This window comes from Heterodontus francisci, chromosome 19 (genome assembly GCF_036365525.1).
Source record: "Heterodontus francisci isolate sHetFra1 chromosome 19, sHetFra1.hap1, whole genome shotgun sequence".
In the NCBI taxonomy this organism is placed as follows: domain Eukaryota; kingdom Metazoa; phylum Chordata; class Chondrichthyes; order Heterodontiformes; family Heterodontidae; genus Heterodontus; species Heterodontus francisci.
In genome coordinates, this window is record NC_090389.1 from 14,866,475 (window position 1) to 14,889,933 (window position 23,459).

The window sequence follows — 23,459 nt, forward strand, 5'->3', positions numbered from 1 at the left end:
AGTACAGAGAGGGTATTAATGAACAGAAAACTGAGCAGCCTGGCCCCAAGCACAAACATGAAAACTCCTGCTTTACTTGCTTAAAACCTTTTACATTTCTAATATCTTCCAGGACTGATGGTCACAGACCTGAGATTCTGCCAGACCTGCTGAGTAATTCCAACATTTCTTGTTTGTCTGTTTTTCTGCCACTTGTACCTCACGCTTCATTGTAAATTTTATGTTATAAAGTTGTAGAGTTTTACAGCACAGAAACAGGCCCTTCGGCCCAACGTGCCTGCACCGACCATCAAGCACCCATCCTAACGAATCCCATTTCCCCGCACTTGGCCCGTAGCCTCACAGCACACCCCACAGGTGCAAGATGAAAGGTACAATGACCAATGTGCACCTTTGTTTGTTGTGTTTGTGTATCTCTCACACACACACTATTGTCATGTGCTGTAGGTTGTCCTGGTGTAGTAAAATGTTCCTTTCAAATTTAATTGTTGTGTGCAGCCATTGTTTTCAGTGTGCGATCCTTTTAAAAAGTTTTGCGAGGTATTTATTCCAGAACAAAGCCTGCGCGACTCTTTCCAGGCTACTGTGCGACCGTGCACTCGCACAGCCTTTTGAGAACATTGGTGTAGTATAGATACTATCGTTCCACATGAGCAGAGAGAAAGTAACTCCTGTGATGTGCCTCTGTCTCCCCACTCTCATTCTCACTGACACAAACAATTCATCACAAAAGCCAGAAATAATAAGTGCCTCGGTTTAAATGAACTTCTAACTCCACTCGTAGGCTCAGACAGTCCTATATGCAGGCAACTTTTGCAGCTATTTCTAACAATTAACTAATTTTATGGATAAGTTTAGTGTTTAGTTTCGGAATTATAGAATTTTTGATGTTTTTATGTTATAAATGTTGGCTCTAGCACTTGATTAAAGAAGAGAAATGGCAAGTGAAAAGTATCTGGAGAAACAATTTGAGCAGTCAGATTTGTGGGACTTCCTGATTAATGAACGGAAGCTTTGAGAAAGAAATTGACCAATGTAATTGCTAGATTCAAAACTTTTAATGATATAGGTTAGGGAAAGCTTCCATGTGTGTACTTTGGTAACTAACAGCTGAACAGTGAAGATGAAACATTGAACATTTTCTGATCATTACAGTATTTGATGTGGTTCCATTTTTTTTGTCTTAGCCCTAAACAATTTGTTTTGTCTTTTTAGTGCAACAGTGTTTGAACTTTCATATAGTTTCTATTATTTGCTAAAATGTGTGTCTCAGTGTCCGGCTGTGAGTATTCTTCTGTTGACTAATGTCCCGATACCTCTGTGTTACCTCTCCCTTCCTTCTTTTTCTCTGCTGCAGAGATGAAGATAGTAGGGTGTAAGTCCCCAATGCCTGTTATTTTGCAGTGTTCACTGCTTGCTTTCATCATACATATATATTGCACGCAGTAATGTTCATATCAAGGCTACTCCACTTGCCTAGTAAATCATCTTTCTACCCTAAGGCTGGACTACATTGGCTGCATTACATGTATTTCAAAAATGAGTGTCACCTTATATGGTCTGAAACCACAGCTTCCTTGCACGATCATAAAAAATTAACTTTATACCTAAGAAGATGCTATCCTTTGTATGGGATGAATTGAGCTGTTGATTTAACATTGAAGGTTCGCTGCAGGATTTTCCAGTTCTTGGAATCCATTGACATAGACCATGCATGGCAAAAGTCAGTTCTGCACCAGAAATGCACTCAATTCAGGAACTTGGACAGGCACCCACCTTCAAAAGTCATTGTCATTGCTACAAAAGCATTTAATGCTGCACCTTAATACAGAATTGCTTCCAGAATCCCCACAGTGTAGCCTTCAGATGCTGGTATGTGAAATCTACCCTGTTTGGCTTGTTAGCTGGATTTCACAGGCTGAGGGCAACAACCATCCATTTATTTGAAAGTTATGATCCAGGAGTTAATTTTCTAACTGCCACATCCCCCACCTATAGTGTGGAGGTTTGTACAGCCCAGAAGCACTGGTGAAAATCACCTCTCTAGATGGTACTTTCCACCTCTGAGGGCAGCAGCATTATCACAGTTACTGGATAGTATTGCGATTAAAAATTGAGGCTGCAATTAATAGAAGGTAAAGTAAGATAAAGGTAAGAAAAATTTTACCCATTTGTTATTGCACATAGAAGATAATCAAATCTAATAAGGTTACAAGGATTGGCTCTTCACTGCTGACAGTTGCCCCATTCAGTGTTTGTGCGCTATTCTTTCTAGATCAGTGGCCCCACTCTTACTGTGCTGTTTGTCACCCTAAAACAATCATCCCATATTGTCCTATTCTTCACTCCAAACAATGTTTTCACATAATGGACATTTTGATACATTAAAGGTGCTTTCTAAATGCAAATTGTTGTTCTTCTGTCTTCCTTGCAGAACAACGATCTCACACAATGGGCAGGATTTTATCCTGCCCTTGGAGACAGGAATGGAGACAGGCAGGGGCAAACAAAATGGCAAGGGGTGCCATTCCCGACATTGTCCGGGCAGCGAGGCTGAGTACGGCCTTCCCACCCAAGGCCAATAGCCACTTAAGGGCCTCTTCCCACCTGCACCAATTTTGTGGAGGACAGAAGGGCCTGCCACCATGTGGAGATGACAATAGGTGAGACCTGGTGGCCTCCCAGTGGGGTCAGGTGATCGCTCCTCTGGGAGGCTGCCCCCACCCCCCGCCAGGAAACCACACCCCCCCCCCCCCACCCACAAACTCACCCCTGCAAACCCGTCACCGGGGACTGCCTGACTGGCACCGGTGACCCCAACCCACTCACCTGTCCCAGGGTCTCCGGCATCCTCAGTACTGCAGGCCTCCTGCAGTGCTACTGTTGTATTGCTCCCAGTGGTACTGCTGGCAGTCCAGAGCTGCCGGTCCTCTGATTGGCCAGCAGCTCTGGAGGCAGGAGATCGCCCCTTAAAAGGACAGCGTCCCCAATGGCAGGCAATTAATTGGCTGCCCGTCGTTAAGTTGCAACAGGGATCTGATGGAGGATTGAGGCAGGTTTTCCCTCTGCCTCCTGGCCCTCCGCCGGGACCCTGTCACCGGAATAAAATCCAGCCCAATGTTACTGCTATGTTCTTCACTGCAAATAACAGTGACTCACACTGCTACTGTGCTATTCCTCGCTGCAAATAATAGTGGCTTACAGCATATTACTGTTCTGTTATAAAAACAGAAAGTGCTGGAAATACTCAGCAGGTCTGGCAGCATCTGTGGAGAGAGAAGCAGAGTTAACGTTTCAGGTCTTTCATCAGGTCACAGATCTGCTGAGTATTTCCAGCACTTGCTATTTTTATTTCAGATTTCCAGCATCTGCAGTATTTTGCTTTTATATTACTGTTCTGTTCTTCACTGCAAAAAACAGTGACTTACAGAATCTAACTGTATTCCAAACTTCAAACAACAGTGACACACAGAACATTACTGTGCTATTCCTCTCTGCAAACAACAGCAGCTTCACACAATGTTACTGTACTATTCATCATCATAGAACAATGTCTATGCTCAGTAATTGGGCTGCACCTTGCTGTTGACAGGAAGAGCTCCACATACTGTCATTGTGCCACTCATTATCCAAGAACAAGACCCCATTCAGTACTTTTGGGCTACTCTTCATTGCTAAGAGTACCACACAGCATAGCCAGGTCTTTACTCACGAACAGTGGTCCCACACCATGTTATTGTATTATTAATTTGAAAACAAATGCTTTCATAATGTCACTGTGATAAAATCTTCACAACTACAGCTTTGGCTCACATAAAGCAAAACCAAATGGAAGTTATGAAGTATTTTAATAAAACCCCCATGAAAAAATTGCTAGTTCTGCTCTCAGAACAGCCACAGGGCACTCAAATTATTCTGTGGCACTATTTTGAATGAATGATTTAATGCCTTCAGATGAAATTCTTACATTCTTACTTTACCCCAAATGAAAACACATTTAAAAATGAAAGTAAATGTTTAACAGCTCAAAGACTGCCAGCACTGCTGGGAGTATTGTACTTCCTAATATCATAAAATTATAGCATTCCTGAAGCAGCACCACCATTATTTCATGTTTAATTTGTGAACACAGTGCCTCGTTTCCTGCACTATTCATTACAGCAATTAGGAAAGGTATACGTGTGGATTGGGCATAATCACGAATTTGAGATATTTTACACTAGGTACTACTGTTTCAGATTTCTTCTTGCCTCATAGTTGAGGAGTAAATGTCACTGTTCGTTTTACTACTCCTGTGAGATCATTTTGTTTCCAACATATGGAGACAAAAGTACCCCAGACATTCATTGAAATGACTCAAACACTGCAGTATGCTGCTGAATAAAAAGGTATTTCCCTTGCTTTGACGCACAAAGTTATGCAGTGTGTCAGTTTCAGCGCACATTAGCAAAATTCTTCCTGGCATCTAAATGGATGCGGAAAGGTTAACATGCAATTCATGTCTATTAACTTTACCTACAGCAGCAACATTTGCATTTCAAGTCGGCATACGTTAATATTCATAAGACGGGTGGATGTGTAGGGGTATTAGGGTGACCATGCATGCCAAATTTGTTGAACAGTACTCTATTGTGGACAAATTGAGATCTCTAATATTTTAATTGTAATTTTTTTTACTGCTAAGCAGTGTAATTGTTGCTCCTTGCTGCCGTCTATGTTGAGTAGAATAACATCTCCACAGCCAGCCTGGGCTCTGTAAATGTGCACTGTTGAGGCTTCCCTGATAAGTCAGTGAGTTTATCAGACCGCAAGGCTCCCAGCTTCAATCCTCGGTCCTGAGTTAGCTGATCTCACCTGGGTTGCAACACTTGACGATAACATCTTCTGGGCTAGGATGGAGAAAATTGGCCAAGATTCCTTCCAACACTCCCAGTGGAAGTGTACATGGATCAAATTATTGCATTGTTTGTGTTAACATTTGCACAGCAGATACTGACCTGGTTTTGGAGCTGTGAAAAGAAAATGCAGTGAGGCATGGAAATGTGTGTGTTTTGATTTGAAACATATTACTAGATGTGCCCTCCTCCACATTATTTCCAAGCCAAGTAGTGGATCCAGAGCAGAGGATGGTCAAAATCTACAGGTCAGTGCTCCCCCCATAGACTCTTACCCATCCACTGTCATCTCTTGCATTCTGCTGCCAGACCAATTTTCAATCCATTTGGTTTAACTGTCTGTGCTTATTGAGGAGCATGGTATGCACATTGCTGGCCTATGTAAGCAAGATCAGACTTCTGGAGGCAGGGAACAAAACCACCTCATTTAACCTGGCTTATATTGAATTGCTGCCTCCCTTGCTGTAATGTAGATGTGATATTGTATCCCATTTACTCTGCTGAATTGACTTACATGCGAACAGCTCTGTGAAGTAAACAAAGTGATCCCGGCATAGTCAGAGGCAACAAAACCAGGAAGGGAATTCCCTGGGGTGGCTCTGACTACTTGCACTTGGACCATCATCTCTGTTCTCAGCATGGGCAGGGTGACCTCATAACCTTCACCTGGTTAGTTCCCCTATGATATCAGGGAAAATCCAGGCCAGATTGGCAGAGTTACACTCAGAACTTCTGAGAAACAGTATATGTGGAATGTTAATGGGAAAAATTTGACTGGAAGCAAATTGGCTTAAATTACAGAGTCTATTGGGGTATTAATTACACTGACTGTGGGCTCCTGATTCTCACTTCCTTTCATCCTGATGTGTAAGCAATTTAAAACAGCACTCAGATATCTCCTCCATCTTACCACATCTGTTAAGTTTCGTACCCCTTTTGTATGCAAGTTTTGAGAATCAAGAGACTTCCATCGTGTAACTTCTCCTTCTGGGGTCTCTGTGATTCTTGCCTTACCAGAGCTAAATTGAAACAAAGACACATTTCTCTTGAATGTGTATCTCAAGGTTTAAACAGTGATAGGTAAGCTGCCTTGTTCATTGCTTCCACCCCTCTTTAAAAAGAAATCTCACCAATGAAAGATAAGAGGAGACCAAGGCCAGCTCAGGGGACCCAAAAAATATGCTTCGCCCATTTCCTTGAGTATTCAGGGGTTCCCACTTCATACCAAAGAGAGCTATAGACAGTTGGAGAACTATGTGCCTGGCACCATCAAACTATCACAAATAAAATAAAAGCAAAATACTGCGGATGCTGTAATTCTGAAATAAAAACAGGAAATGCTGGAAATACTCAGCAGGTCTGGCAGCATCTGTGGAGAGAGAAGCAGAGTTAACGTTTCAGGTCAGTGACCCTTCTTCAGAACTACAAAGATCACAAATAAAACATACCTGAACTTTTAACTTGATATGACTGTTACCCAGAAAATGATTTTAGTTATTTGGGTTATTGCTTTAAATTGAATAGAAATAATTGTTGGTCACAAAGAGTCAAAACTTCTAGAAAGCCAAAGTGTTAACTGTGGAATATCAAGTATTCAAGGATGTTTCTCCATGTAGACTTACATGGAGTATAAACACCAGCACAGACTAGTTGGGCCGAATGGCTTGTTTTTGTGCTCTATATTCTATGTAATGTGTTTAACTGACCTGGTGATCACTAGCTGTGGACAAAATTACATTCGGCCACCTACGTATTATCTATGATAAACCATTTTAATAGAGAAGCGATCTGCCAATCATCCAGCACAAATTGTTGATTTCAGGGTATACAGTGACTGAGCACCTAATGGAACTATAGGGACTGGCTGGGGATTCTGAAATGTTATGCATTGCTGGCTTGTATATATTGCAGATATGCTTCTAATGGAGAAATGAAGTTTAAAGCATCAGCTGCAACACTGCAGGAGTTGCAGCTGCAGTCATTCAGAACTTTAGAATAAGACTTCCCTGCTGTACAGACTGCAGTATAAGGATGGAAGACAGTGAGAGAAACCCCTCCCATTGTACGAGCGATGATGAAACAGTCACATGAGATAGGCATGAGAAGAACAAGGTATAGCAGCACGAAGGATGCTAGCTTAGGTGGCTTGCGGAGAGTGTATATAATAACTGTAAATAATAAAGAGTTAAATAAAAACAAAATACTGCAGATGCTGTAAATCTGAAATAAAAACAAAATGTGCTGGAATTACTCAGCAGGTCTGGCAGCATCTGTGGAGAGAGACGCAAAGTTAACGCTTCAGGTCTGTGATCTTTCATCAGAACTGGCAAAGGTTGGAAAAGAATTAGGTTTTAAGCAAATGAAGAACACTGTGAAAAAACACTGGCGGGCAAGATAAAGGAAAATCCCAAGGCATTTAATAAGTATATTAAGGGCAATAGGATAACCAGGGAAAGAGTAGGGCCCGTTAAGAACCAAAGTGGCAATGTGTGTGTGGAGCCGAAGGACATGGGTGAGGTTTTAAATGATTACTTTTCATCTGTGTTCACTATGAAGAAGGATGATGTAGGTGTAGAGATCAGGGAGGGGGATTGTGATATACTTGAACAAATTAGCATTGAAAGGAAGGAGGTATTAGCGGTTTTAGCGGGCTTAAAAGTGGATAAATCCCCAGGCCCAGATGAGATGTATCCCAGGCTGCTATGTGAGGCAAGGGAGGAGATAGCAGGGGCTCTGACACAAATTTTCAAATCCTCTCTGGCCACAGGAGAAGTGCCAGAGGACTGGAGGACAGCAAATGTGGCACCATTATTCAAGAGAGGTAGCAGGGATAAACTAAGTAATAACAGGCCGGTAAGTCTAACATCAGTGGTAAGGAAACTATTGGAAAAAATTCTGAGGAACAGGGTTAATCTCCACTTGGGAGAGGCAGGGATTAATCAAGGATAGTCAGTATGGCTTTGTCAGGGGGAGATCATGCCGAACAAACTTGACTGAATTTTTCGAGGCGGTGACTAGATGTGTAGATGAGGGTAAAGCAGTTGATGTAGTCTACATGGACTTCAGTAAGGCTTTTGATAGGGTCTTGCATGGGAGATTGGTTAAGAAGGTAAGAGCCCATGAGATGCAGGGCCGTTTGGCAAATTGAATCCAAAATTGGCTTAGTGGCAGAAGGCAGAGGGTGATGGTCGAGGGTTGTTTTTGCAATTGGAAACCTGTGACCAGTGTTGTACTGCAGGGATCGGTGCTGTGACCCTTGCTGTTTGTAGTGTACATTAATGATTTAGGAGGTATGATCAGTAAGTTCGCAGATGACATGAAAATTGGTGGTGTTTTAAATAGTGATGAGGAAAGCCTTAGATTACAGGATGATATAGATGGGCTGATAAGATGGGCAGAGCAGTGGCAAATGGAATTTGATCCTGAGAAGTGTGAGGTGATGCATTTTGGGAGGACTAACAAGGCAAAGGAAAATACAATGGGTCGTAGGACCCTAGGAAGTACAGAGGGTCAGAGGGACCTTGGTGTACTTGTCCATAGATCACTGAAAGCAGCAGCATAGGTAGATAAGGTGGTCAGGAAAGCCTATGGGATACTTGTCTTTATTAGCCGAGGCATAGAATATAAGAGCAGGGAGGTTATGATGGAGATGTATAAATCGCTAGTTAGGCCACAGCTGGCATACTATAGGAAGGATGTGATTGCACTGGAGAGGGGGCAGAGGAGATTCACCAGGATGTTGCCTGGGCTGGAGCATTTCAGCTATGAAGAGAGACTGGATAGGCTAGGGTTGTTTTCCTTGGAGCAGAGAAGGCTGAGGGGGGACCTGATTGAGGTATACAAATTATGAGGGTTATAGATAGGGTAGATAGGAAGAAACTTTTTCCCTTAGTGGAGGTGTCAATAACTAGGGGACATAGATTTAAGGTAAGGGGCAGGAGGTTTAGAGGGGATTTGAGGAAAAACAATTTCACCCAGAGGATGGTTGGAATCTGGAACACACTGCCTGAAGGGGTGGTAGAGGCAGGAACCCTCACTACATTTAAGAAGTATTTAGATATGCACTTGAAACGCCATAGCATACAAGACTGCGGGCCAAGTGCTGGAAAATGGGATTAGAATAGATAGGTGCTTCATGGCCGGCATGGACATGATGGGCTGAAGGGCCTGTTTCTGTGCTGTATACGTCTATGATTCTATAAAGGGGAGGGGGTGTGGGAGAGAACAAAGGGGAAGGTGTTTGATAGGGCAGAGGAAGATTAAACAACAAAGCTGTCCTGGGCCAAAGACAAGGAGTGTGAAACACAAAGCATTAGTCCAGAGAGAGTGTTAATAACAGAATAATGAGCAGCTCTGACTACATGAAAAGAAGGCACATGGTTAAAAAATAAACTATCAAGAAAAAAGAACCAGTCATGCTCTGAAGTTATTGAACTCAATGTTCTGTCCATGAGGCTGTAGAGTGCCTAATCGAAAGATCAGGTGCTGCTGCTCAAGCTTACATTGAGTCATAGAGTCATAGAGTCGTACAGCATAGAAACAGGCCCTTCGGCCCACCGCGTCCATGCCAACCATAATGCCTATCTATACTAATCCCACCTGCCTGCATTAATTCCATATCCCTCTATGCCTTGCTCATTCAAGTACCTGTCCAGATGCCTCTTAAATGTTGCTACTGTTCCTGCCTCCACCACCTCCTCAGGCAGCTCATTCCAGAAACCACAATTCTTTGTGTGAAAAATTTACCCCTTTGATCCCCTTTAAACCTCCTCCCTCTCACCTTAAATCTATGCCCTCGAGTTTTAGTCACCCCTACCATGGGAAACAGACTCTGGCTATCTACCCTATCTATGCCTCTCATAATTTTCTATACCTCTATCGTGTCCCCTCTCAGCCTCCTTCGCTCCAGGGAAAACAGACCCAGCCTATCCAATCTCTCTTTATAACTCAAGCCCTCCAAACCAGGCAACATCCTTGTGAATCTTTTCTGCACCCTCTCTAGCTTAATGACATCTTTCCTGTAGTGCGGCGACCAGAACTGCACACAGTACTCCAAATGCGGCCTAACCAACGTTAAGTACAACTGTAACATGACGTCCCAACTCTTGTACTCAATGCCTCGGCCGATGAAGGCAAGCATGCCATACGCCTTCTTCACCACTTTGTCCACCTGTGTTGCAGAGGTGTTCCGCAAATCAGTCATCCAATCTGCATTTGGTCTCCCCAGTGTAGAGGAGACCGCATTGTGAGCAGCGAATACAGTGTACTCAATTGAAAGAAGTACAAGTAAATCATTACTTCACCTGAAAGGAGTTTTTGGGGCCTTGGATAGTGAGGAGAGAGGAGGTAGAAGGGCAGGTATTTCATGGGAAGGTGCTGTGAAAAGGGGACGAGGTGTTGGGGGTAATGGAGGAGTGGACCAGGGTGTCGCGGAGGGAACGATCCCTTTGGAATGCTGACAGGGGTGGGGAGGGAAGATGCGTTTGGTGATGGTATCACGCTACAGGTGGCGGAAATGGCGGAGGATGATCCTCTGGATGTGGAGGCTGGTGGGTGGAAAGTGAGGACAAGGGGAACCCTGTCGCGGCTCTGGGAGGGAGGAGAAGGGATGAGGGCGGAAGTGCGGGAAATGGTTCGGACACGGCTGAAGGCCCTGTCAACCACAGTCGGGAGGAATCCTTGGTTGAGGAAAAAGGAAGACATATCAGAAGTGCTGTTGTGGAAGGTAGCATCATCAGAGCAGATGCGTTGGAGACGAAGAAACTGAGAGAATGGAATGGAGTCCTTACAGGTGACAAGGTGTGAAGAAATGTAGTCGAGGTAGCTGTGGGAGGTAGTGGGCTTATAATGAATATTAGTGGACAGCCTATCCCCAGAGATGGAGACAGAGAAGGGAAGGGAAGTGTGGGATATGGACCATGTAAAGGTTAGAGAATGGTGGAAATTGGAAGCAAAGTTGATAAAGTTTTGCAGTTCGGGGTGGGAGTGGAAAAAGAGTTGGGGGAGGGGGCCTGAGGAGGACTGGAACAAGGAATGTTCGACATATCCCACAAAAAGACAGGCATAACTAGAACCCATGTGGGTACCCATAGCAACACCTTTTACTTGAAGGAAGTGAGTGGAGTTGAAGGAGAAGTTGTTCAATGTGAGAACAAGTTCAGCCAGGCAGAGGAGGGTGGTGGTGGATGGGGACTGGTTGGGCCTCTGTTCAAGGAAGAAGCGGAGAGCCCTAAAACCGTCCTGGTGGGGGATGGAGGTGTGGAGAGATTGGAAGTCCACAGTGCAGAGGAGGCAGTTAGGGCTAGGAAACTGGAAATTATCAAAATGACATGGGGCATCAGAAGAATCACGGATGTAGGTGGAAAGAGACTGGACCGGCGGAGAAAAGATAGAATCAAGATAAGAAGTAATAAGTTCAGTGGGGCAGGCTGAAATGATGGGTCTGCCAGGACGGTCCTGTTTGTAGATTTTAGTAAGGAGGTAGAAGTTGCGGGACTATAAGGTTGGAAGCTGTAGAGGGAAGATCTCCAGAGGAGATAAGGTCCTGTGGACAGTGGCTTGATGTTCGGTGGTGGGGTCATGGTTCAGGCTGAGATAGGAAGAAGTGTCTGAGAGTTGGCGCTCAGCCTCTGCAAGGTAGAGGTCAGTGTGCCAGACAACAACAGCACCACCCTTGTCTGTAGGTTTTATCACAATGTCAGGGTTAGACCTGAGAGAACGGAGTGCAGCAAGTTCAGAGGGAGACAGGTTAGAGTGAGTGAGGGGGGCAAAAAAATTAAGATGGCCGCTGTCTCGCCGACAGTTCTCAATGCAAAGATCAAGAGTGAGTAAGAGGCCAGAGGGAGGGTCCAGGTGGAGGGAGAATGCTGGAGGCGGGTGAATGGGTCTGCTGGTCGGGGGAAGGACTCCTGGTCAAAGAAGTGAGCACGGAGGCGAAGGCGACGGAAGAAGAGCTCAACATCATGCCGAGCACAAAATTCAGGTGGGGGCATGAGGGGATAAAACTGAGTCCTTTTCTGAGTACAGATCGTTCAACATCAGAGAGGGGAAGGTCAGAGGGTATAGTGAATATATGGCAAGGGTTCAGATTAGGAGAAGGGATGGGGTCAGAGGGAAGTGAAGGGGAAGAAGGATCTGGAGGGGCATTAGGCCCCATCAGCTGCTGGAGCTTGTGTTCCTTAACACCTGAAAGGAAGAAAAAATGTTTTTTGTTAATGCGTCGGATAAGACGAAGGATGAAATGAAACTGTGAAGTAGAACAGCTTTGAGATAAGGTGATGCGGTGCTTCTGGAGAGGTGGTCCAGTGTGTACATATGGCGGTGCACGGTCCTGATTGTGGATCTCAGGATGCGGCGAGAGCAGCAGACTGAGGAACATTGTATTTCTCGGAGATACCTGTAATCCTGGGTGGATTCAAAACATGAAGGATGAAACTTCAGTTGGAATAATATATAATAAAGAGTTGTTAGTTAACCTTTACCTGAGTCTAAGACTTTCTCTAGAACCCCCTACAACACTACAAGCCCAACAAACTCAACATTGTTCCAGCGGTAAAACAGCGGTAAAAGGCGGTGAAAGTGACCAGGATAATTTGAAGATCTTACCTTTGGAAGAAACACCTGCTGAACAACAGAGAAATTTAAAGATAAATACTGGCCAGGTATCGTAAAAAAACTACTTAACTGCAGAAGAGGCTGTGGAGAGCTTCACAGCTGTGGTGAGTCAGAGCACAGAAATACAGGCTGCACCACAGAACAGAAGCATGGTGGCCTGCAAGTAGAATCCAGCAATTGGGTGAGTCAGAATACCACTGTCGTGGATCGCATTAAAAGCCTTTGAAAAGTTTGCAGTAATTTTCCAAAGGCATTGTATTTTTTTAATCATTCATGGGATGTAGGCATCGCTGGCTATGCCAGCATTTATTGCCCATCCCTCATTGCCCTTGAGAAGGAACAGACAAAAACATACAGGTGAGAAGGCGCGTGACATAGGAAAACCTTGCCAACATTGTGGAGTCAAGAAGACCCACAGATGAGAGCAGTGCCCAGCAAGTAAAGCTGAGTATTTTAAGTGTGGAAAAACTGGACACTATGGGAAGATGTGCCACTGCAAAATTTCTTTGCTTAAAGGCACAAAGCAGAAGAACTTCACACAAAGAGCAGTGAATCAAGTACAGCAGTACCCACAAGAGAAAGAACCAGGAGAGTTCTTGGGAGAAATCAGTAATCCAGACCAAGATTTCTGGACAGCAGATATCTACATGAATGGACACCTCACGAATGTTAAGCTTGACACAGGAGCTAACGTCATTGTATTGTCTGACCAAGGGTTAGGAGATATTACCTGCAACCAAAAGATATACATTTGCATGGTCCAGGTGGGATACAGCTGAGAGTAAAAGGCAAATTCCAAGCAACTCTTCAGCATAGAGGCAGACAACTGGTAGCGACCTTATATGTCTTACACAATCAAGAATTTTCTTGACTGAGCAGGAATGCATGCTTACACTGCAGCTGATTAAAATGGTAGCCAAAGTCAAGCAACCAAAGATAAACAATTCCTTTCAAACAGAATTCCTGAAGCGGTTCATAGGGCTTGGAAAACTAAAGACGGAGGAAGGGGCCAGACCAATGTGTATCATCACACCAAGAAGAATACCTCATCCTTTATCAACCAAAGTCCAAGAACAATTGGAGGAGATGACAAGAATGGGCATTATCTCTCTGGTCACACAACCAACGGACTGGCATTCAGCCGTAGTTCCTATCCGAAGCCAAATGGAACTCTGCGAATATGTGTGAACTTAATGCAGCTCAACAAAGTAGTAGCGCGGGAGATTCACCCAATGTCTACGGTGGATGACAGTTTATCGAAACTCTCTCAAAGCACCATGTTTACAAAACTCGATGCCAATAGTGGGTTTTGCCAGGTACCCCTGGATGAGATCTCAAGGTTAGTGACTGCATTCATAATACCTTTTAGGCAGTTTTGTTTTAATAGGGTACTGTTAGGAATAACTCCACACCAGAGAGTTTTCAACGATCAATGTCCAATATCCTAGAAGGGCTCACAGGAATGATATGCCACATGGATGATATTCTGATACATGGAAAGTCAGTGGAGGAACATGATCACAGAGTCAGAGGTTCTACAGAGACTTCAAGAAGCGGGACTGACTTTAAACGAGAAGTGTGAATTTTCCAAAACTTCGATTAATTTCTTGGGCCACATTGTGAGCGGAGAAGGAATAATGGCAGATTCTCAGAAAACAAGGGCCATTAAGGAATTTCCTATCCCTACAACAGTTCAGCAACTCCAGAGATTTCTCAGAATGGTAAATCAACTGGCAAAGTTTTTACCTCACTTCGCACAAATACTGATCCGTTGAGACAACCTCTAAGAAAACAGCAGGCATGGTGTTGGGATGCTCACTAGGAACAAGCGTTTCAGCAAATTAAAGAGATGCTAATTTCTCCGGACGTTTTGGCACACTACAATCCCACACTGTCTACGACGATAGCAGCAGACGCTTCTTCAGACGGCTTGGATACAGTTCTTATATACGAGCAACTTGATGGTTCCCATAGATCCATCAAGAGCACTGTCAGATACATGCTATGTAGTATCATGAACAGGCAGTAAAAATGTTTTCTTCTGTACAAAGTTCCCTGTTTTTCCAATCTGTCTGTAAATAGATTTGTGATTGAATTTCTTTCCCTCCCTTAAACCCTAATAATAAATGACCACTTCAACAACACAGATTTTAAAGTTAAAACAAGGAAGTAGGGTTCATTAACACACTCAAGCTTAGGAAGGGGTTTAACTTTGCCACACACGCTTACAAACATTCAGGGAAAGATTAAAGGCATTAAAAAAGGCAAGGACATTTATTAATTAGAAACTTATCTTAACTACTAGCTAATATGGATTTCAGTTGTGTCCATCAATATCAAAAAAAGTCCAAAGATTGGAGATCCCCAATTAGAAATGCCGAATAGAGGAGGAGCTGTTGGAGATATCTCTTCTTTTGCAAATTTCTTTTTCTTTGCACTCTCAAAAGTAATAATGAAGACTGCTAAATTGCTGAAGTCACTTTATTTTAGACAGAGAGGAAATTGGTAGAAATCAGACCTTTTCTGCTGTTACTGCAGCTTGTCCTAGAGTTGGTTTGTTTCTTGCTGGATTTTTCAAAGTGTGGCTTCTCTTTAATTTTTCTTATTGAAAAGGACTTAGACAGAAGTCTATGCAGCCTCAAGACAGGCTGTGATTTCTTGCAGGGAGGTGTGTCATTAGAATTAGAACATTACAGCGCAGTACAGGGCCTTCGGCCCTCGATGTTGCGCCGACCTGTGAAACCATCTGACCTACACTATTCCATTTTCATCCATATGTCTATCCAATGACCACTTAAATGCCCTTAAAGTTGGCGAATCTACTACTGCTGCAGGCAGGGCGTTCCACACCCTTACTACTCTCTGAGTAAAGAAACTACCTCTCACATCTGTCCTATATCTATCACCCCTCAACTTGAAGCTATGTCCCCTCGTGTTTGCCATCACCATCCGAGGAAAAAGACGCTCACTATCCACCCTATCTAACCCTCTGATTATCTTATACGTCTCTATTAAGTCACCTCTCCTCCTCCTTCTGTCCAACGAAAACAACCTCAAGTCCCTCAGCCTTTCCTCGTAAGACCTTCCCTCCATACCAGGCAACATCCTAGTAAATCTCCTCTGCACCCTTTCCATAGCTTCCACATCCTTCCTATAATGCGGTGACCAGAACTGCACGCAATACTCCAGGTGCGGTCTCACCAGAGTTTTGTACAGCTGCAGCATGACCTCGTGGCTCCGAAACTCGATCCCCCTACTAATAAAAGCTAACACACCATATGCCTTCTTAACAGCCCTATTAACCTGGGTAGCAACCTTCAGGGATTTATGCACCTGGACACCAAGATCTCTCTGATCATCTACACTACCAAGAATCTTCCCATTAGCCCAGTATTCTGGATTCCTGTTACTCCTTCCAAAGTGAACGGCAGCTGTCTAATAAGACAGGCTGTACTCACAAACGGTTACAGTTTCAAGTCCAGCAGTTTGAATATGGGATCTCCTGGTCCTAAAGCTAGACTCTTTTTAAGTGGCTGTCCCACCTGACCTCTCGCCTCCATTTTGACAATCAGAACACAGAAGTACAAACTTAAAACATGCTGTATAAAATGGCGGTTGACATTAATACTTAAATGCACAACATAATTCACAAGACGGTTCGCAACCATTCGTGACAACAGTTATCGACAAAGAAGCTCTAGCTGTCACATGGGTGTGTGAAAACTTTTCAGACTACATCATTGGAATACTTGTGGTAATCAAGACAGACCACAAATTGGTTTCTTTATGAGACAAAAAGGAAATAGCAAAAATACCTCCATATATACAATGATTTCATCTCAGATTAATGAGGTACACATATGAAACTGTATACGTCCAAGGGAAGTTCCATTCGTCAGCTGATGTGTTATCGAGGGCAACCATAGATCACTCATCACAGAAAGACGTGAATTACGTTGGTGGCATAGAGTCATATACGCAACACACAGCACAAAGTTGGCCAGCAAGCACACACAAGTTGCGAGAAATACAACAAGCACAGAAGAATGACGAAGAGTGCATTCGCATTAGACAATATTATACACATGGGTGGCCACAAAAAAGTCCAGGAGGGAGAACAATGAAGACTTTCCACGGGTATAGGAAATATTTTACCATAATTGATGGCTTATTAGTTTACAATGACAGTGTTGTTATTCCTACTTCATTGAGATCCGAAAGCTTAGATCGATTGCGCGAGGGCCATTTGGGCACAATCTTCGGTATCTAAGGATATTGAGACCATGATCAACAACTGTCAGACATGCGTGATGCAGAGGCCAGACAGCATGAACTGCTGTTGACTATCCAATTACCAACCAGACCTTGGCAAAGGCTAGGTATGGATTTATTCAAGTTTAGCGGGAAGTCATCTTTTTCTTTCTTTGGCCTCCTTGTCTCGAGAGACAATGGGTAAGCGCCTGGAGGTGGTCAGTGGTTTATGAGGCAGCGCCTGGAGGTGGTCAGTGGTTTGTGAAGCAGCGCCTGGAGTGGCTATAAAGGCCAATTCTAGAGTGACAGACTCTTCCACAGGTGCTGCAGATAAAATTGGTTGTCGGGGCTGTTACACAGTTGGCTCTCCCCTTGCGCTTCTGTCATTTTTCCTGCCAACTGCTAAGTCTCTTCGACTCGCCACACTTTAGCCCCGCCTTTATGGCTGCCCGCCAGCTCTGGCGATCGCTGGCAACTGACTCCCACGACTTGTGATCAATGTCACAGGACTTCATGTCACGTTTGCAGACGTCTTTAAAGCGGAGACAAGGACGGCCGGTGGGTTTGATACCAGTGACGAGCTCGCTGTACAATGTGTCCTTGGGGATCCTGCCTTCTTCCATACGGCTCACATGGCCAAGCCATCTCAGGCGCCGCTGGCTCAGTAGGGTGTATATGCTGGGGATGTTGGCCGCCTCGAGGACCTCTGTGTTGGAGATGCGGTTCTGCCACCTGATGCCAAGGATTCTCCGGAGGCAGCGAAGATGGAATTAATTGAGACGTCGCTCTTGGCTGACGTACATAGTCCAGACCTTGCTGCCGTAGAGCAAGGTACTGAGGACACAGGCTTGATACACTTGGACTTTTGTGTTCTGTGTCAGTGCGCCATTTTCCCACACTCTCTTGGCCAGTCTGGACATAGCAGAGGAAGCCTTTCCCATGCGCTTGTTGAATTCTGCATCGAGAGATAGTTGAGCCTAGGTAGGTGAACTCTTGAACCACTTCCAGAGCGTGGTCGCCAATATTTATGGATGGGGCATATATGTGGGAAGTCATATATCATCATTATCGACTACTTTTCCAGAGGATAGAAGTCCAACGATTAATTTCTACGACAGAGATAGTTATCAGAATCTTTATGGATATCTTTGCGACACATGGGATCCTGGATGAAATATTATCAAACAGCGGACCACAGTTCGCAAATGAATGTTTTACCCAGTTTGACATGAAGATGGGCTTTTGGCATCTTACGAGCTCGCTGAAGTATCCAATGGTGAGGCAGAACAAGGTGTGAGAACCATAAAATCTTAACTAAAGAAAACTGAAGACCTTCCTATCCCACTCCTAGAGCTGAATTTTATGAGTGCGCCGCAGTTCGCGGTGGCACACTCTAAAAACGGCGTGCATCCCGCGCAAACGCATCGTCCCTGAGCCTCCACGATATTATGCGCGGGGGCTCATCTAAATAGAGGGGGCAGAGTGGCTGCCCCCGATGACTTAAGGGGGCGGCCGCCGCGTCCCCAGCAACGGCGTCGGGTGACTCCGCGCAGGCGCCGCGCCATTTTTAAAGGGGTTTAAGCCCTTACAAAGTAATTTTAATTTTTAAAGGTGCAGTCATCGGGAAGCTTTATTTGCAATGAATAAAGACATTGAGGCCCTTCGCCAACCCCCCCCAATGGTCACTTAAGTGGCATTTATTCTCAAAAAATAATTTGTTTCCCTCCCAAACTTTTCCCCCGAACCTTTGAGCATTTGGCCTCTAACCCCTGCCCACCATCCAATAAAATGTCTTCTCCCCACCCCTACCCCTCCCAATTTTATTACTCCCCCCTCCTCACCAGATTCTCGCCCGGAACTTCGTATGGACTTCCAAAGGCACGCGAAGCATGAACGGCGGCCGTAATATTGGCGTGGGATGGCTGCCGCCTGGGTAGGTGAATTTGCATTTCATTAGGTTTTAGTTTAAATGGAGGTGCAGGGCCCGCCGCCTGGCGGCGGGGTGGGGTCCACACCAAGGTCTCACCGGCGCCGGTAATATGCGGCGGGCGGTTCCCGTTGTTGCAGGTCGAGGCAGGCCTCCCCCCGCAGCATTTTACCGGTCCCCGTGCCACGACCCGAGGAGTCGAGGGGCCGGTAAAATTCAGCCCCTAGTTTATTGTTTAACACCACCGCTGTGTGAATTATCACCAGTAAAGTTACTAATGGGAAGGAAGGTAAGAACACAGCTTCCAATATTGCCTCAACAATTGATGCCTGGATTGAAGACTCAGGACTATAAAAAAATTCAAGAAAGAGAAAACTCCTACTGAAGTAAACGAACTTGGAATTACAATAGGAGATTTTGAGCGAGAAGCTTACCCAAATTAATCAATGGTCAAAAAGTTTGGAATCGCGACCTGGAACGAGAAGGTACAGTCATCCAGAAACATGAGAATTATCAATGATCTTTTGTTAAATGAATGAATGAAGAGAACATACAAAAGAATCAGAGGAATATCATTCCTATTCCTGAAAAGCAACAGCCACGAATCCATCTGCAAGAACCAGATGAAAATGATCAAACCAAACCGAACAAAATAGTACAATCCGTAGAAACGAAAAGCCAAGTTAGCAACTCAGACTTCCTATGAAGACTACTGATCATCTCAGACAGATTACAAACATACCGGGGAAAGTTGTCAAACCTCCGATGAGACTGAATCTGTAAAGTCAGAGACTTGGGAGGAGGGAGAGTAGTAGAGAAGTCATAAATGTATATATTTTTGGGAAATGTTGGATGAAGACTTGGGGGGAGATGTTGTATAAGGATATAAAGGGCTAATATCGAAGACAGTGAGAGGGAACTCTCCCACTGTATGAGTAATGATGTAACGGTGGCATGAGATAGGCTTGAGAAGAAGAAGGTACAGCAGCATGAAGGATGTTAGATTAGGTGGCTTGCGGAGAGTGTATTTAGTAACTGTAAATAATAGAGTTATTAGTTAACCTTTACTGGGGTCTGAGACTTTCTCTAGAACTCCCTACAACGCTACTAATACAAACCCAACAAACTCAACACAGATCAGAAGGGCAAAATACTAAGAGTTCTGAACAACATTCTGAACTGCTATCAGCTCCCTCTTTATACCACAAGGAGAAATTACCTCTTAGCATTGTTCTCCATGTTATTACAGACACTAGCACCATCTTATTTGTAGAAAGTGGAAGGGCTGTAATACAAGTGCAGTGTAAAAGAAATATATATTTTAAAGGAACAGTGATGCTGTACTTGGGAGTTTTCGGGCAAGCTCAGTATTTGAAACAGCCTACTCTAAATATTGTGACTGTCAACCACCACAACAACTTTATGCAGCAGACAGTGTTACATGAGCTGGCCTTGGCAACTCTTGTAATCAGCATTCAGCATTCTTGTCTCAATTTTTAGCCAAACTTGCGATAAAAAAGTTAGAGTCAGCAATATAATATATTATCAGTGCTTGAATTTCCGAGCACGCGGAACAAGGAGCGCTCAGAAATTTGAGCATCCCATTCACTCACCTCACCAAACACCAGCTGCCCCACCTGTGGCAGAGTGTGCAGATCCAGAATTGGACTGTTCAGTCAAGTAAGGACCCACAACCCTGGAGTGGAAGAAAGTCATCCTCGTTCCCGATAAACTGCCTAAGAAGATAGTATAAATGCATCACCAATCATAATCATTTCATGCTCTTCTATGTACACTGCTGGCGGAATATTTGCAAGACACTTTGCCATGGTGATACAAGTGGAACAAACTAACAGATTGAAAGAAACATTGCAGCTGCTGGCGATTTAAAATTAAAAACAAAAAATTCTGGAGATACACAGCAGGACAGTCATTATCTGAAAAAAAAGTTAGGTTAATATTTTAAATGGGGGGGGGGGGTGTCAATCATTAGATTCCTTTATTGGGAAATATTTGTTGCAGCCTTAGGAATGACATGCATATCTCACTGACTATACGCTTGTGTTCAGTCAGACACCGATCCTGCACGGCACTTTGTTGGATTAATCCCACCACTGTGCTTTGAGTCTACACTATCTGCACATTCACCCATGTGGCGACTTCATCCTTATGTTATTTCTGTTCAATTTTATCAACATGATTTGTTTGGACATGTTATGTAAATGTCCTGCAGGTGACATCAGAAACGACCTGTATCTGACGTTGGAACGAGGCGATTTTGAGAGAGGTGGAAAGAGTGTACAAAAGAACATCGAAATTACAGTTTACGTCCTTTATGCAGATGGAGAGACACTGAAGGTAAGAGTTTTTTTTCAAAAAATTTGCTGAGAAATTCTCTTGATTGCTGAGTTGGAAAAAAAAGATGCCAAAAGATTCCAGGTTCAATCCTCAACCTGTACTGAGTTAGATGATCTCAACCAGGGTGGCAGTGTTGAGGGATGCAAATATTAGCCTCTGTGCCTCTGAGCTAGGACAAGAAACACTGCCCAGGATTCCCACTGCTGGCCATTATCATTGATCCATACTGGAAAATGCATTGTGTAGCTATGAGGTGAGAAAAGGATTGGGTTTAGCTGTTCTCTTTCCTTGTACCCCACCTCTCCACCCCTCAGCTCCACCAACACCCACTGTCTAACCTCTCGCAACAACTTACATTTATCGAACACCTTTAATGTCAAAAAATGTCCCATTGGCATTGAAACAGAGAAGGAGATATTAAAAGGAGTGATGACAGCTTCATCAAAGCGAAGGGTTTTAAGGAGGGTCTCAAAGGAGCAGAAGAAGGTTGGGAAGCAAATTAGAGGTTTAGGAAAGGAATTTATGAGCATGGGGGTTTATGCAGCCTAAGGTACAGCTGCCAATGGTGGATTGAAGGTAGTGGGGACAAACAGCTGGTATTCAAGGAACAGAGATTATACTGCTAGAGGAAGTTACAGACATAAGGAAGGGTGAGGCCATGCAGGAATTTAAATACAAGGATGAGAAATTTAAATTTGAGACGCTGAAGGATCAGGAGTCAAATAGGATGGGGAGCAGGTTGGTACAGGGTAGGGTACAGGGTGCAGAATTTAGGATGAACAGAAGTTTACAGTGGATTTGAGGCTGATCAGGCAGTCATTGGAATAGTTGAATCTGAAGATGGCAAAGGTGTGAGTGAAGGTTTCCGCAGCAGATTGGCAGAGGTTGGGGAGAGATGGGGGCAGTGTCACAGAGGTGGAAGTATGTGGTTTTTGTGATAAATAGGATATCATAGAATCATAGAAAGTTCACGGCACAGAAAGAGGCCACTTGACCTATCGTGTCTGCGCTGGCTGAAAAACAAGCCACCCAGCCTAATCCCACCTTCCAGAATTTGGTCCATAGCCCTGCAGGCTACAGCACTTAAGGTGTATATCCAGACACCTTTTAAATGAGTTGAGGGTTTCTGCCTCTACTACCCTCTCAGGCAGTGAGTTCCAGAACATCACCACCCTCTGGGTGAAAATCTTTTTCCTCATCTCCCCGCTAATCTTTCTACCAATCACCTTAAATCTATGTCCCTAGTCACTGACCTCTCTGCTGAGGTAAATAGGCCCTTCACACTTTATCCATTCTATCCAGGCCCCTCACAACTTTGTACATTGCAATCAAATCTCCCCTCAGCCTCCTCTGTTCCAAGAAGAAGAACCCAGCCTATACAAGCTTTCCTCATAGCTGCATTTTTCCAGTCCTGGCAATATCCTCGTAAATCTCCTCTGTACCCTCTCGAGTGCAATTACATCCTTTCTATAATGAGGTGACCAGAACTGCTCAAGTTTTTCCTTAACTAATGATTTATACAGTTCCAGCATAACCTCCCTGCTCTCATATTCTATACCTCAGCTAATAAAGGAAAGGATTCCGTATGCCTTCTTAACCACCTTGTCAACCTGTCCTGCTACCTTCAGGGATCTGTGGACATTTACCTCAAGGCCCATCACTTCCTCTACACCTCTCAGTATTCTCCCATTAACCATGTATTCCTTTGCCTTGTTTGACCTCCCTAAATGCATCATCTCACGCTTCTCCAGGTTGAATCCCATTTGCTACTTTTCTGCCCACCTGTCCATTGATATCTCGCTGCAGTCTACAGCTATCCTCCTTGCTATCAAGCACACGGCCAATTGTTGTGTCATCTGCAAATTTCTTGATCATGCCTCCTATGTTTACGTCCAAAACGTTAATATATACCACAAAATGCAGGGGACCTAGTACTGAGCCCTGCGGAACGCCACTGGAAGCAGCCTTCCAGTTGCAAAGACACCTGTCAACAATTACCTTTTGTTTCCTGCCACTGAGCCAATTTTGTATCCAACTTGCCACATTTCCTTGGATCCCATGGGATTTTATTTTTTTAACCAGTCTGCCATGTGGGACCTTGTCAAAAGGCTTGCTAAAATCCATGTAGACCACATCAACTGCACTACCCTCTTCAATCTTCCTTGTTACTTCTTCAAAAACTGTAATCAAGTTAGTCAGACAAGATCTTCCCTTAACAAATCCATGCTGACTATCCTTGATTAATCCGTGCCCTTCTAAGTGACAGTTTATCCTGTCTCTCAGAATTGATTCCAATAATTTGCCCACTACTGAGGTTAGATTGACTAGCTTGTAATTATTTGGTCTATCCAAATAATTTGGACGACACAAAGGTTGGTGGAGTTGCGGACAGTGATGAGGATTGTCAGAGGATA

At 44.1% G+C, this 23,459-nt stretch overlaps 1 protein-coding gene across 1 annotated transcript in view; it reads left to right on the forward strand.

Annotated features, from left to right (window-relative positions):
• The window catches only part of dock3 (dedicator of cytokinesis 3), a 1,369,418-nt gene that overhangs the window by 1,056,345 nt on the left and 289,614 nt on the right, over positions 1-23,459 (forward strand). The window contains exon 15 of the mRNA XM_068052296.1: positions 20,921-21,045. Within this exon, the coding sequence (XP_067908397.1) occupies positions 20,921-21,045 (125 nt within the window). The remainder of the gene's footprint in view (positions 1-20,920; positions 21,046-23,459) is intronic.